Source organism: Anopheles aquasalis, chromosome 3 (genome assembly GCF_943734665.1).
Source record: "Anopheles aquasalis chromosome 3, idAnoAquaMG_Q_19, whole genome shotgun sequence".
NCBI classification, from domain to species: domain Eukaryota; kingdom Metazoa; phylum Arthropoda; class Insecta; order Diptera; family Culicidae; genus Anopheles; species Anopheles aquasalis.
This window is the reverse complement of record NC_064878.1, coordinates 56,068,549-56,083,202: the sequence shown is the minus strand read 5'-3', so window position 1 is coordinate 56,083,202 and position 14,654 is coordinate 56,068,549. Positions and strand designations below refer to the sequence as shown.

At 48.1% G+C, this 14,654-nt stretch overlaps 2 protein-coding genes across 5 annotated transcripts in view; both read left to right on the top strand.

Moving 5' to 3' along the window:
* The first annotated feature begins 1,111 nt into the window (after positions 1 to 1,111).
* On the top strand, positions 1,112 to 14,496 carry LOC126574660 (uncharacterized). Of its 2 annotated transcripts, none has more exons than XM_050234986.1 (3): positions 1,112 to 1,243; positions 11,415 to 12,010; positions 14,398 to 14,496. In XM_050234986.1, the coding sequence occupies exons 2-3, from the start codon at positions 11,948 to 11,950 to the stop codon at positions 14,494 to 14,496; spliced, it is 162 nt and encodes a 53-aa protein (XP_050090943.1). In that variant the 5' UTR covers positions 1,112 to 1,243; positions 11,415 to 11,947. The 2 variants fall into 2 exon arrangements, with proteins under 2 accessions (XP_050090943.1, XP_050090942.1); XM_050234985.1 differs by lacking the exon at positions 1,112 to 1,243 and adding an exon at positions 6,314 to 6,408.
* Positions 14,497 to 14,498: 2 nt separating this feature from the next.
* Positions 14,499 to 14,654, top strand: part of LOC126574636 (protein still life, isoform SIF type 1) — a 66,198-nt gene continuing 66,042 nt past the window's right edge. For all 3 annotated transcript variants that reach the window (XM_050234945.1, XM_050234944.1, XM_050234943.1), the window contains exons 1-2: positions 14,499 to 14,512; positions 14,615 to 14,654. The exon at positions 14,615 to 14,654 is cut by the window's right edge and continues 96 nt beyond it. In XM_050234945.1, the coding sequence (XP_050090902.1) occupies positions 14,644 to 14,654 (11 nt within the window). In that variant the 5' untranslated portion in view covers positions 14,499 to 14,512; positions 14,615 to 14,643. The remainder of the gene's footprint in view (positions 14,513 to 14,614) is intronic.

Below are 14,654 nucleotides of genomic sequence, written 5' to 3'. Positions count from 1 at the left end.
TTTGGGGAGGCCACCTCCTCCCACCTCTAGTATATCATGTTTTTTTGGGCGATGTATGCAGGATGCGGAGAAAAATCCACTGGATCCGGTCCAAGCTTCGAGTGCATGGGCTGCCCCACCGGAAGCAGCAATGAACCGTCGTGTGAGTTGCTGCTGCTGCTGCTGATGATGATGATGATGAGGATGATGATGATGCTGTAAACGATCTCAGGATGGGCGTCATGGGGCGTTTGCGTTGTGTCAGAGTGAAATGGAATACTTTTGCCGTCGAAAGAGAGCAAAAGAGAGAGAGCACGAACTGCGCGAAGAGAGAGAGAGCGGTAATGCGAGTCCTTCCGAGAGCAGCATCCACCATCCTCGTCCAAAAAGGACAACCTTTGTCGAGTGATAACAGGGAGGAAATACAGAAAGAGGGAGAGAATGAGATCGAGAAGAGCACGAGAGCGATCGAAAGCTCCCCCCCATTAGAGCTTCTCTTCATATTCGAAGGGAAGGAAGTGTTTCGCGTGGATGCTGATGCTGTACCGGGGGGAGGTCTATTGAGGCATAAAAGGAAAGGGGCGCAGTATGGGCGCAGCGTGACGTCGTCGTCGTCGTCGTCGTCGTCGTTGAGGTGAAGGAAGCAACGAAGGCAAGGAAGGCAAGGAAGGAAGGAAGCTGCGCCTGGGTCCGGTTTTTCGGGGAGGAGCGAATGCGAAAATTACATAATATTTTCGTCCTTAATTGTGACAATTGTAATAAATTACACGCGTGCTCCCGTGGTCAGTAAGTGGTGGTGGTGGGTGGAAGTGTAGTGTGTTGGGAGTAGTAATAGTGGACCCTGTCATGGTTCTGGTGGCGAGGGCGAGTGACCAAACGCAACGGAACGCAACGGAACGCAACGGAACGTGTGTTTATGGTAGCAAACAGGTGGGGCAACAGGGAAGATAATTGCGATAGGTGCGTCCAATGTTCTGACCGAAAACAAGCAGCGAAAAGGGATGGCAGTGTGTTTCGTGGGCCTGGTTCCACATTTTCCACCCAGAAAGGAGAGTGTGTTCCGCCCTGTTTAAAGGTGATTCTGTTTCAAACTTCTACTATCTGCGCTTCTCTCTTCATCGCAGCTACTTCAGCCTAGTGCAGCAGCCTGCAGCATACAACCGTGTGTATGTGTGCATGTCTGTACGTGTGCTGCATGTATGTTTGAGTGTATGTGTTCGTGTAAACTTTTAAAGAAATTAGAGTAGCAAAAGTGTGTGAAGAGGTGAGTGAGATTAAGTGTTAATACAACAGCAAAAAGAAGCAAAGAGAGAAGCAAAAAAACGGAACGGAACGGAACGGAAATCAAATTCGAACCACACCCCAGGCGAAGACATAGTAGAAGAAGGAAGGGAGACAAGGAAGGATAGTCCGGGCAGTCCTGGGAAGGTTGCTTGCCGCTTCTTCTGCTCCGTCTCGTACGGTTAGTGCCAAATCCAAATCCAACGCCCCGCACACAGAGTCGATAATCCAATAAGATAGCATCGAATTGCACGCCGTACGGTAACATCAGCCAGTGTCTGTTTCCGCTACCAGCCTATCCCTTCGTCTGCCGGTGGTACCGGTGCTTGATTCCTGCTTTTGCATTCCAATTCGGTAACTGGGGCAGTAACAGTTACGGTGAGTATCGGTCGCCTGGCGTGCCCGCTGAGTGTCTCCTAATGGTGCGTTCGGAATCAATCCGCGGGTGGAATGGAATGGGAGACAGAGAGAGAGAGAGAGAGAGAGAGAGAGAGAGAGAGAGAGAGAGAGAGAGAGAGAGAGAGAGAGAGAGAGAGAGAGCGAGAACGAGAGAATGAGCAAATGACCCCCGGGGGGTGTTGTCATGGATTTACACTGAAAGTTACGAGCGGGCAGCGGTAGCAGTGATAACGATAATGCACAGCGATTAGTCGGATAGGATAACGATACATTCCCGGTCGGTCCATTTACGCCATCCGTGCACGTCCGCGTTCCCCGTTTGTTGTTGTTTGGGGAGACAGGAGTCGTGGAGAGGAGGGGAGCAGAAGGTTTTCGTCTGTTTCGGTTTCGGAAACGAAGATCACCGGGATGGTTTTTGGTAGATGACGGAGTGGAGTGGCTGAGTAATTGTATCGTTACCAGATCGAATTGAAGTCACTCGAACCTCTTTCGACCATTATTCTGGGCCACTTTGGCCTCTGTCTTTCTAAAGGTAGTTCCTATTCCCTTCAAGAATGTCGAAACTACTCCCTGAAAATGTTCCTTTACTTTGCCGGTTTGATCAGGAATCGTCAGTTCCATCGTGAAGATTGATCATCCAGAACTGTAAAGACGTTCGCCTATTGTTATGGTTGATGAGGAAGTGATTTTGATGCATAAAAAAACAACTCAACGATTACTTCGATGCTCTAAATGATCAATGTTTTGCTTCTAGTTCAGTCTTCAATTGAACTGGTATTTACAATGATTCATGAGCTCGGCTAAATAATTTTCCTGCTATAGAATTACCTCTGTAAGCATTATGCAGAACGATAAAACATCATAATTAACGGAATGTATAGAAAATAGAAGTCTGGGACAATAGGTTGCAACACATTTAATACTGAAAATAGGCTTTACTACCATCTTCAATTGGATTCCTTCAATCAACAACAAAACTGCACTTGATTGACGATCCACGTTTACTACGATGACATTTTATCATGTTGTTAGATGATACCTTCTTCAAAAAAATATACGATTTCCATGTTATAAATTAGATTAAAATGCAAAATCATTTAAAAAAGGAAACAATCATTTGCTGAGTACAGGCAATAGGGCCGGCATTGAAGTTCCAAATATCAACCACTCTCGTGCGTACTCTACGCTGCTCTCGACAATGTAATCATATCAATGCCCAGCCCTTTAAGCAGCCCTTTTGATCACATGTTGATCGTTAATTGATTAAGCAAACGTCACTACACCGAACACACATGCGTTAATCCTACGCGCGGTGAAGTAGTCCAGCAACCAGACTGAAGCTAAAGGGTGTGGCCGGACGTTTTGATGCATGCAAACCAATCGACACCGACGCGTCGACTTCATCGGGCTCCACCCGACGGTACGCTTAGCTAGCCAGCCTGCTAGCTGGCTAGCTGGCTATTAATTAATCATTCACCATCGCTGTCACACGTTGCCGCAGCCGCTCCCCGTCACCAGTTGTAGGGCAGTGTTTCCTCCGCCTGAGCTCCTGCTCCTGACGGTTCGAAAGTTGTTCGCCAACTCAATATATGAACTCCCCCCGGGCATTCCCGGCCAGCTGGGATGGCATGGGGAGTACAACAAGCAGCAGCAGCGACGGTGTGTTTGCAAGAAGGGTCAATTTGCCCCACTTGACTGACTGACCGACCGACAGTGTATTTGCCATGAACCGGAAATGTGCCTGACGTTCATTTACCGGCACCGTTCGCGCTGTTCCAGCGGGATGAAAAGTTGAACCAATTTGCCAACCGGGCCACCGATCCACCTTCATGCTCGTGTCCTTGTGGCATGGAGACAGGGAGACATCCAGTTCCAACGCCCTTTTACTCACTACGCTTGATCCCAAAATGTCTTCCACGAACAGCGGGGTGACATCGTTCCGCTCGATTTTCGAGCTGCTCTCCTTCCCTGTGGGTGCGCTAGCTAGCGTGACCAAGGTGGATGTCGCTGACAGGCATACACAATAACCATTCTGGCACACCTTTCGGTGTGGGTAAAATGGTGAGGAAAATGAAAACAGGAAGCAACGGATGGCAACTTTGACGAAAGACAGCAATGAAGACGCTGCCGGGTGGGTATGTGGAATTCAGGCAAGAGTCTATCGACTCAAGAGCCTAATGGAACCGAGGGCTAGCGAGGGTCTGGTACCATGTCGAGCACCATGGGCCCTTTTTGTTCCTATTCTTCGAAGCAATGGCGATGCACCAAGCAACCCTTCTTCACTTATGCTACGTTTCTGTGCCACCGCTCATAGAGCGATGACATTCCGTGTCCGTCTCTCAGTTAACTAAGAGAGCCTCTTACGGGTGTCGAAGGCCGGCAGCATGTGTAGCATCAGCAGCCATTTTGTGGGCCCAAGGTCGGTCACAAGGAACGAAGGAAAACGATCTCACCGTTCTCGCCAATTCCGGTGCTCCGCTGCCGGCGCTACCGAATGTGGGTCGAGGACGTCGAGGACGTGAAAAGTGGATGTGGACAGCAGTCAGTCAACGAGCTAGCCAGCCAGCCAGCCAGTCAGCGAGTCGTCGGCCTAGGCCATTAAGCGCAAGATGCAAGATCCTCTTGCTTCGGTGCCTCGTAAATAGTGAAGTGGATTTGAGGATTCGCTGCTGCCACCGTGCACCGAAAATCACGAGTCCTTTCACTACCTGCCTGCCCTGAATGCAATCCATAAGCTCCGTCCTGTAGCTCGTTAGAGTAATCGCATTCAAATGTGCAAGCTGCGTTCCGGTTCCGTTTCGGGCCAGGGGCTTTACAAACAGTCCGTATGCCATAGAATGGTGCCACGTACGCAGGAACAGATCCAGGGCAAGGGAGAGGCAAGAATTTGGCATACACTCAATGCTGCTGGGGCCCGGTGAGGCTTGGTGGCTCGATCGTACAGCCGTCCAGTTACAAACTCATTCACTCCGGCCCATGCCTGACCAGATGGGAGATGAAATACTGGCCGTTACCGTACTTCTAATGAGATTTGGTGTGATTACCTCGTCCCGGTGCTAGTTAGGGTGCGTCCTTCCAGCGTCTTGCTTCAATTGGATTACGTGATTTTGATTTTGCTTCCAAAATCGTGTTTCCTTGTGGTGTAATGCTGTTTGGGCTATTTGAAAAGCCTTTTGCCTAAGACGAATCTTGTTCTATGGCAAGACTTTGGCATTTCCAATTTAAAAAATGAAGGAAAAAACATTTTTCCAACATTTCAACATTCACCACGTAATGGAGTTTGAGATCCCTTATAACAGCTTTTTAAATTTCCATTAAAAACCCCAATTAAATTTTACCGGGTACCTGGCGCCTCCATCATCGGATTTCGGCAACGGAGCTACACCATTCCGTTTTCCCGGCGCTGCGACCAGTATTGGAACTGTCTTTACTTCTCTGTGTGTCCAAATTAAGTAGTGAAATGGCCTAACACAAATTTGAGACCCCTGATTTGGACTTTAGCATTATTTCAGTAGTATTTCTGGATAAAATCACAAAAAAAATAGCAAGTCCATTCTACACATAAACAATTAATATCACTCGCTCTTTCCCTCTGCTTCTTTCTACCAATCAATAAATAGCTCTCCTTTTAAATCTCCTTTTTTTGCAGCAATACCCGCCAATTCATGAAATGCTGTTGCAGTAATAGATCGTCATGCTCCCTTCTGTTCAACTCCTGCATACACCTTGAACCCGTAAGTTGAAGCCGCGTCGATCTTCCGCATCAAGTTGTGTTGCTAATCGAACCAGTTTTATTTAGCCACCAGTTGACCACCGACTGCTCGTATTTGCCAGTGTGGTGTTCTTCCGTTACCCGCGTTTCCGTTAACGAATTTTCGCGATCTATCTATATTACGAATTTGATGTTTGTTGCGTTGCAAGCGTTGCGATCAATTGTTAGTTTGTTTGTTCCTGATAAGCGTTAAGAAGCGTGTTCGCTCTCTAATTGGCCTTTTCAGCGCATTGGCTTACGTGGTAACGCACGATCGAAAGTGCATAATAGATCGCTCGTCGACGAGGTCGTTGTGCTCGCGAGCTGTGCATTTTCGATCGTTGCTTTGTGGTTTGGTTATTTGTTGGTTTATTTTTCGCTCCATAATTTAGCTCTCGAGCAAAATTGCTATCAAATATTTCTACCTAATTCAAATTTGTTTTCCTTTTCTTTTTTCTCTCTTTTCTTTTTCGCTACTTCTACTACTACTACTACTACTACTGCCGCTTGGTTATATTACTGAATTCAATGGCTGTATTACGCTGCTCGGTCTGTGTGTTGCGTTTATCTATAAATATATACATCTCTTTCTTTCTTTCTCTTTCTCTCTCTCTACTTCTCTTCATGTGCGCGTTTGTGTGTCTCTGTATGTATCACCTGTCTACTCCATTGCGCTCGATCGCGCCCAACCATTCTCATCATCAAAAAAAAAAAAACGAACAACGATCATCAACATCATCCATCATTACCATCAACGCTGTGAATGTGTGGCTCAAGATGTATTTTGTTTTGATTTAAAGTTTTAGCTCGTACATAAAACCAACACAACAAGCCAGACTTTTACTATTCGACGCTTCATCTAGTTACACATTGAAGTGAACAAGTCGTCGGTCGTGAAATCGTGCGTTTCTGCGCACCGCGTGATCACGTTAACCGGACAATCCGTGACAATCGTGTAGAAACTAGTGCACACTGGTGCTAGCAAGTCCTTGAGGCAGGTGAGAGCTCCTATATCGCTTGCTCAACGGCCATAGTGATACACCGGATCACCAGAATCAACCAAGAACGCTTCTTCAGTGTGCCGTGTGCCGTGTTTGTGCGTTTTGAAGTGAGGATAGCTCCGAGGACCTGAAATTTACATTCGCTTCATTACTGTTAGAATGATTTTGTTGTGTATCTGGTCTTTCGTTTTGTGTGCTCTCGTACACTACATTCATCGTTTCACATCGCAATCCTTCACTCGATCACTCACTCCCACACGCTCGTTCTCACTCTTTGCTCTCGGCCACTTCGCCACTCGAGTGTGATCAGTCCGGTCTGCATTCATCGGCAGCCATAGCATAACACTGTAGTCACGGGGTTAAGGGGTATTGCATTGCCATCAATTTGTTGTTCATCAATGTTACGTATCATAATTGAGTGATTTGCAGGCAACTGAATGAAGTGATAACTTCTCTTCGATTGTATCTGAAGATGGGCGTGTAAATAACCGTAATCGCCACAACACACTGTCTCGAGCTACTAATCACTTCTCATCCCACATCTCATCATGCCTTACTTCGTGTGTGCGTGTTATCGTGTATCTTAGCCGGAATGCTTGTGTAAATGATTAAACACTTATTGTACAAACGTAGATAGAGTGTTATGGTATCGTTAAGAGTGAGAGAGCGGGTTTGATTTTGACAAAACCAACGTAGCTTGTCCTCCATCTACATACAAAGACGGTTATCAAACGTCGGTTGCAACGTGCCGCCTCGAATGCAGCGCGCCGATATTGAGTCGGGGTTGATCTACATTATTCATCGGCCATTCCAGCAGGCTAGCGGGCCAATTTCAGCGTGTAAAAGGACTCTCTGAGGTGTCAGCTTATTACTTTCGAACATTGATTCAAGGGATTTCCATCAAAGTTCTGCGACCATGTGTGTTTGGGTCCACGAAGTGTAATGCTGAGTGGAGCAACTCATGCATGGTTTATCGAGCCGCCGGATCGTTAGAACTAACCTCATAAAGCTCGGACACGAAGGTCGTAAACAGCGGGTCCGGAGGGTACGACTCAGAAGCTTCCCGGGCTTGATAGTTACTCCGACCAAACATTCCCAGGATTCTTTGGCTTCTGGAGGAGGATGCAAAATCGTGCTTTGGATTAACTTAAAGTTTGGCAAATTTCATCAAAATGCCTAATGAATACTAGAACGAATGAGATGAATCCGTTGAGGTCGAATTCGTTTTCAAACATAAGCGGTCTCGGTCTGATGCCATAAATACGCAGTGAGAAGATGCTTCCTTTGGCATTACATCTTGTATCTCCATTCACGACTCGTATTTAGACACATGGGCTGTACTAAGAGACATAATATGCTTCACATTATTAGCACCTCCAGGTTTCGCCTCAAGAGCCAGCTAGTGGCACAGGCGCAAAAAAACAAAAACAAAAATGGTAGGCAACAAAGTTAACGAGCGGCATAAATCAAGTTTATGCTCCACAGCCACAAAAGACGACGGTTTGCCGGTAAACAATGGGCTTGGCAGTAAGCCGTTGCCGACTGCACGTCAACCACAGTCCTAAGCCCAATCATTCCGAGCACCAAACAATACTCGACGAACCGACGAGTTGATTGCGTTATCCGCCAAGTTCAGATGGATCGGCTGTGGGCTAATTAAATTAAAGTTGTTCACAGCAACCGGGCCGGGCGTTATGATCGCCTACCGTCTGCTGCTGGTGTCAGCAAGAAGTGCTCCGAGAATCGATAAAAACAAGAAACACAAAGTTGCACACAATATCAATTACCATCCTTTGCGATGATGAAGTTGATCGCAGAAATCAGAACAACAGTTCATCCTCCATCGACGGTCCTAGAGTCCTAGAGTCGTTTTCGTCGATTCTAGTTCCAACGCTAGCGAGGTAGTGAGGGTAGAGGGGTGTAAATAGAGTAGAGCGTGAGCTTGGAGGTGCTGATGTGATTAATGCAGCACTTTGTGCAGCACGATAACACTTGAACTCATGATGCTGATGAGCTAGCAAATCGTTGGCGTACAAGAGCGTAACATGAAGAGGCGTATAGGCCCTCGAAAACTAATATCAGCATCGTCGTAGGACCTTCCTTTGTCGTCTGTATAGTGCCTTCTAATTGAATGAAAATCTCATTTAACCCGAACCGAACCACCGTCATCAGCACCTGCAGCAGCAGCAGCATCTTCCCGAGCAGTGCATCTCGAATTCGCGATTTTCCTACGACGATTCCAGAAATTACATTGAAGAAAGGACCGGTAGGAGGAGAAGGGGAGCGGCAAACGGGGCCCAGGACTCTATCGAAACTCATCATCCACCACCACGTCGACTATCATGTCACCGTGAGGGAGTTTCGTGAATGAATTTTTTGTTTACTGCACTATACTACTGCAGCCGCCACTGTAGCAAACCGTGGCCGTGGCCGCTGCCAGTGTATCAGAGCATCCAACGAACGGCCAAAGAGACCAAAGCAAATCGTGTAACGAGAGAGTGCGCGAGAGCAGCAAGAGAGATCGAGCGACGGTGCTGAGGGAAATCCTTACCGAGTGATCAGGCTACTCTTCGCCTTCGCAAGCGAGCGGAGCACAATCGGTGGTACGCACAATCCACGACCACACGCAACCGCACACATACTGTGCACACACGTTTCGTGTTCTTTTCGTTCCTCGAACATTCTCTCATCTCACGGAGGCGTCTCCATCAGCAGCATCTCACCAACAGCATCGCCCGACAACGGTTAGTAGGCCAGCAGTCGCGAGCCTAGGACTGTAAATGTGGTTGTGTGCGTGCGTGCACGGGTCTGACAGACGAGTGTAGTGTGTGTTGAAGGTGCTGGAGTCTGTGTGCGTGACTTTTGACAGAATAATCTGTCCACTAGCCTAGGGAGGGAGAGGGATATCTTTGCTACGCTGATGCGAACGCGGTCACTGCTCTCGGCAGGACACGCTCATCTCACCCTCATTTCAGGGTGCATTTCTCATCCCCAGTGAGTTCGTTCGATGCTTCGAGCGATGAGAAACATATTTTCTCACGTTTCAAACCCATACAGCTCGGTTGCTACTAGGGGTTTATATGTGTGCGTGCGGTCGCAGCATCCGCGAAAGGATAGTAATCGCAATCCACCCAACGAGCGCCACTTACACGCAACAGAGTGAGATGAAAGATTAAATATAAAAGAGAGGCCCCACCTCGCATGACTTCTCTTGCCCTGCCACTCCTTTTACATACACTGAGACCCACACACCGAAAACACACAACCACACGCCTTTACGTGAGATGAGCTGGAAAATGGGAGCATCCTCAGCCAACTCACATCCTGCTCCTGCTGCTGCTGATGGTGCTGGTGGGGAAACGGTTTCGCTCCCAGAATGTATGACGTGTAGCAGCAGTGCCAGCAGCATCGGCCGTGCGAGCACGCTGTTCGGATAGTGTGTGACAAGTCGGTTGGTTGGGTTCGTTCCCGTTTTCTAAAAAAGGTGAAAAAACGGTGAATCAAAAGACTGACCTGCACCCCTGGAAGCCACGGTTGGCCAGGGTTTGGAAACGTCACGGTGAAAACCCATCCGTGGCCTGCTACGATACTGCAGCGTGGCTTTTGCGTGCGTGATGTGATGTGTAACGTCGTGTGTCCCGTTGGTGGTGGCGTTGGTTTTTTTTTTCGGAACAGGAAATTAGGTTACGCGAGGCACCACCGTCTGTCTGTCCCCACCATTCCCCGAGCAAGACCCACTAGCCGTAGCTTTGCTCTTCGTTCTTGGTTGTTGAAGAACCTGTGAAAATGCCGTGAAACCAAAGCAACCGGAGAAATTCTAGATCGCGGAAAAAATCGAAGGGGCATCCCCAGCATCCCTATCCGACAATCAATGAAAGTTGAACGTTTCCGAGGAACATCGCTGCCCCCCGTTCGTCACCAATCACAGTAACCATAGCTGGCAGTGTGCAGAAGCAGAGTGACATTCCGGTTGAGCGAAAATCGATTTACCGACAGAAAAACGTCCATTTTGCTGTTGCTGCTGGTGCTGCTGGTTGCCGTTCGAAATGGGGCCGCGAGCATCTCGGGGATCCCAAAACACGACGACGACGACGGATGGTTGCGACGGTGACGATACGGGGGGGGGGGGGGGGGGGGGGGAGGGGTTGATGGATCGTAAGCGCAATTGCGTGCGTGCGTGCCTGCCTGTGTATATGTGTGTGTTTGAGGGAGCGTGCGTGCGTGCGTGCGTGCGAGGGAGTGTGTGCGCTCGCGCGTGAGATGCTGGTGCTGGTGCGCCCTAGTGAGCAGGTGCATGAATGGCGACTTCTCACGCTCATCGATCGATTTGCGACCGAGACAGCGACAGTGTGTATGTGTGCTTCTGTACGTGTGCTCGTGTGTATAGTAGTGTGTGAAAGGTTTTCGGTTTGTGGTCGGAATTTTAAGATTGAATGAGAACCTAATGTCCTGTGATGTGAGCGTTGGATCTCCGTTTTTGTGGAAAGCAAAAAATCACCCCCCCCCCCCCCCAAAAAACAGCCATTGACACTTCCTCAAGAGAGAACTGTCGGTAGTTGGATGTTGCTACTGGGATGTAGGCCGCTGATGCCTGCCGTGCCGTTGGGTGGGAATTGGCCACTTGTGCACACCGTTCCACAACTCCAGCTCAAGAAACCAATGGCCCATGGCCGCTGTATGGCTGACTTGGATGCTAAGAAGGTTGGATTGGACCTCAGCTTCACTCCGGGCACGGGCCTCTGGGAAAAATCTGCGATTCTGTGTCGTGTTTCTGGAGTATTGTCCGAGGGACAGTTCGAAAGCGAGAAAGAGTGAGAACTTGGAGCCGTGATCAAGAGTGAGAGCATGGTGGTTGAGGAAGGAAGTGCAAAAAAAAAACCACGCACACCGGGTGCGAAGGTTGGAAGGAGGACGATCATCTATGAAGAACCAGAGTAGATCGAAACGATCGAGTATGAGTGCGGGTGTATGATTGTCAAATTGTGTTAATCTTTCTTCCGCAGCCGCAGCAACGACGACTCACGCAAGATACAAATACATAACCCAGAGTAACACGAGCCGTTACGGAACGAAGTAGTGCAGTTCTTAGAAAGAAAATTAAACGCAACTCCCACCCTCACCCCCATTTTCTACACATCACCCACCCCGCCCCAAAGGGGGAGTAGTAATTTTGCGTAGAAAGCCACGGAAGAAAAAGACAGCAACGACCGAGGAACGAAGAGTAGTGGGTCCACAAAAAGGCGGAAAAAACCCCAAATACAAGTGAATCAAGAAGCGCGTGACGTGTGTGAATTTGTGTGAATCGTGTACGTGTGCGAGCGTGTGTTTGCGTGAGCATAAAGCAAGAGCTTCGTGCTTAGAAGCATAGGGAAGCAAGCATTACAGGCAGCATACGTCGCTCACGGCGGCACGGCACACAACACAACAGACAGGCAGACCGAAGGGCAGCCAGTCAGGCGGTCAGGCAGGCAGTCAGGGAAGCAGACGAACAGGGCTAGAGGGCGGGCAGCCGAAGAGGTGGAAGCAGGGCTAGAAGATGGGGGCGAAAGGTAGCGTAGAGGCTGCAAAGATGAACGCCGATGGCTGGGGCCACTTCGAGGTATGTTCCCCACCTCCCTAGCCACCAAATCCCTTTCGTTTCCGCTCTGTTTCTCTCTCTCTCTTTCTCTTTTTATCTTTATCTCTCTTTTTCTCTCACTCTCTATCTCTCTCACTGTCGCTCTTCAAACCAATGTCCAAATCCACCATCTCCAAACGAAAAAAAAAACCACTCAGTACGCGTGGGTCGCACGTAACCCAGCCCCGTCCGTCTTCGGTTTTCATTTTTCCCCCCTTTCCCTTCTGTCGTTTTGCCTCCAAAAGTGGACCCTCGTTTCCGTTTCCTCCCTAATGTTAATCAATCTTCTTAAAACCTCAAACACACCTCAGCTGCTGCTGTTGCTCTTGCTGCTATCAAAATGCAACGTGCAGCCGCTAACGCATAACGAAACGCTTAATGAAACTCTTAATGAAATCCCTTAAATTGGAGAGCACGATCCCGATTTAAACGAGACTCCTGAATCTTTGTGTCAACGAAACATTTTAAAAGCTTCAAAAAAGTCAACCAAAAACAAAAAAAACGATGCATCGTCGCATAGCGTAAACATAAACTCAATCGAAATTCAGTCAGTCCAGTGTCGATATACCCGCGTGAAGCCCGCGTGGAATGCAACGCATTGAAAGCGTTGCTAATTGCTGCTACTTTCTCCCACTGCTGTTCCTTCTGCTGCTGATTGATCGCGTCGCTACGGCTTTCCCCGCTGTTTTTGCTATGAGAATGATGATAAACCTCTTCTTTACCAATTTAAAAACGGACGACTAAGCTTTAACAATAAGCAGCATACGATCCGGACCAAGAGGCCGGCCTACTGTACAAAGCTAGTGTGACACTGTGTTTGTTAACCATTTCGTTCTAGTAAATGTTTTGCCATTCTTGTTCCATTCCGCTAGGCGTGCCATCGTCCGTTCGTTCGTTCGTTCGCTCATTCGTTCGCTGCTCTGTGCTCTGGTAGCTTTTTTGGTAGCTTCTCGATAACGTAACATGTACTTGCATACGCGCCGGTTCGGTCTTTGGTTCGTTGTTTGAGCGTCATCTTGGTTTTTGGACCGTTTTGTTTCCTATCTTTGCTGAGGATTGCCCTTATTTTTACAGTTTTTTTTTTAAAGAAATGCTACCGACACACCTTCGTCGCAGTTTGTTTTGAGTTTTGTTATTTTTTTTTGCTACAGACAATAACAGATCAAGAAGAGGATCTTCCACCAGGAAGATCTGCTCCCTCGATGTACATTAGTTACAGTACAGCCCGATTAGTTTCTCATTCACATTTTGTTTTTTAACAAACAAAAAATAGCAAAGCAATTGGACCGACCGACCGGCCATCGTTATGGTAGTTCGATTTGTTTTGGCTCTAAGTAGTGTAAATATTTTGTGGAAAAATCATATTCGTAAGTCGCAACAGTATGGAAGCAGTTCGGTTTGTAGACTTGGCTTGGCCCAAAAAATACCGGAACCATCATTCTCATACCACCACGAAACCACGTTCGTGTTCGCTGTACAGTTTGCGCTAGATCCGCGATCCCTCATCGTAGCTTTCCCACAAATGTCATCTAAAAATCGATTGAGTACTAAACGCAGACGTCCCCTTTAAAACTATCTCCATATAACATGCGATTTCCTCGATTAGAAGACTCCTTCCTTAGTTAGCTATTCCAACAAACCCGTATAGAGCATCCCGTGGTAATGTCCCTCCTTCATACTCCATGCATGCAACCCATCCCCTACCCCGTTCGTTCAATCGATTCCCCGGAGGTTCTTCATTTAGCGAAAAGTTCGACAGTGGATGGCAACTGCTTGCACGGAATAGTGAGCGGAATTTAAATTTAGGTCAAGCGCATCGCCTGCTTGGTCGCCAACCATCAGCAATGCCATTTTTTGACACTTTACCACTTTTAAGTGACGGTTCGGAAGGCTGTCAATTTGAGTTTGAGAATGAGTAATTTTAAGAAGGTTCAAGAAGAGTTCGTGGTGATATAAATCGATTGAACGCGATGAGGGTCTTCCTCCTGTGTGGTTCCGTTCCACTTCCCACACCTACCTCCGTTTTCCACCATGTTGGATAAGCCGAAAAGCCAAACCAACAAGAGGCAACCGTTTTCGTTCTCGCCAGACGGGACACGGAACGGAGCGGAACGGAACGGAACGGTGCGTTACCCTCAAAAATCCTTCCAAAGCCCTTCCATAATGCACCAAACGGAATCCCAATCATGCCGCACCACCTGCAGCACCATCTTCATATCGGTATACTATATACACTCGCACATACCACCACACACCCCCCCGGGGGCCCATTCCGGTACGGTCACGTACTGCAAGGTGAACTAACTTGCACCTTCTGGGATTTCTCTTTCTCTCTCTCCCTCTCTCTGGTTCTCTTTTCACTTGAGCAGCGTGGCAGCCGTCACTACAGCCACAGACATAATCAACGATCCCAGTCGTTGAACCGTGGCCAAGCTCTTTCACGAGCCGATGTCAGTGGGATGTGGTGACAGCAAGGAACCTCAGGTAAAAACGGCGCAAATCCATTGGGTCACACAAGGGACCACCCCGCGGCGTTGCCCTTGTCATAATCATCACCCTTTCGGGCTTTTGCTGTAATGTTTACAGGAGGACAGGCTGGGTGCCCCAGTTGCGCAATGGGCAATAA

What these genes read in the sequence shown, in the direction of transcription:
- LOC126574660 (XM_050234986.1), top strand. Translation starts at nt 11,948, where the DNA reads ATGGGGGCGAAAGGTAGCGTAGAGGCTGCAAAGATGAACGCCGATGGC. An exon ending in ATGGCTGGGGCCACTTCGAG is followed by an intron (nt 12,011 to 14,397) that starts GTATGTTCCCCA and finishes TCACTTGAGCAG; the next exon opens with CGTGGCAGCCGTCACTACAG.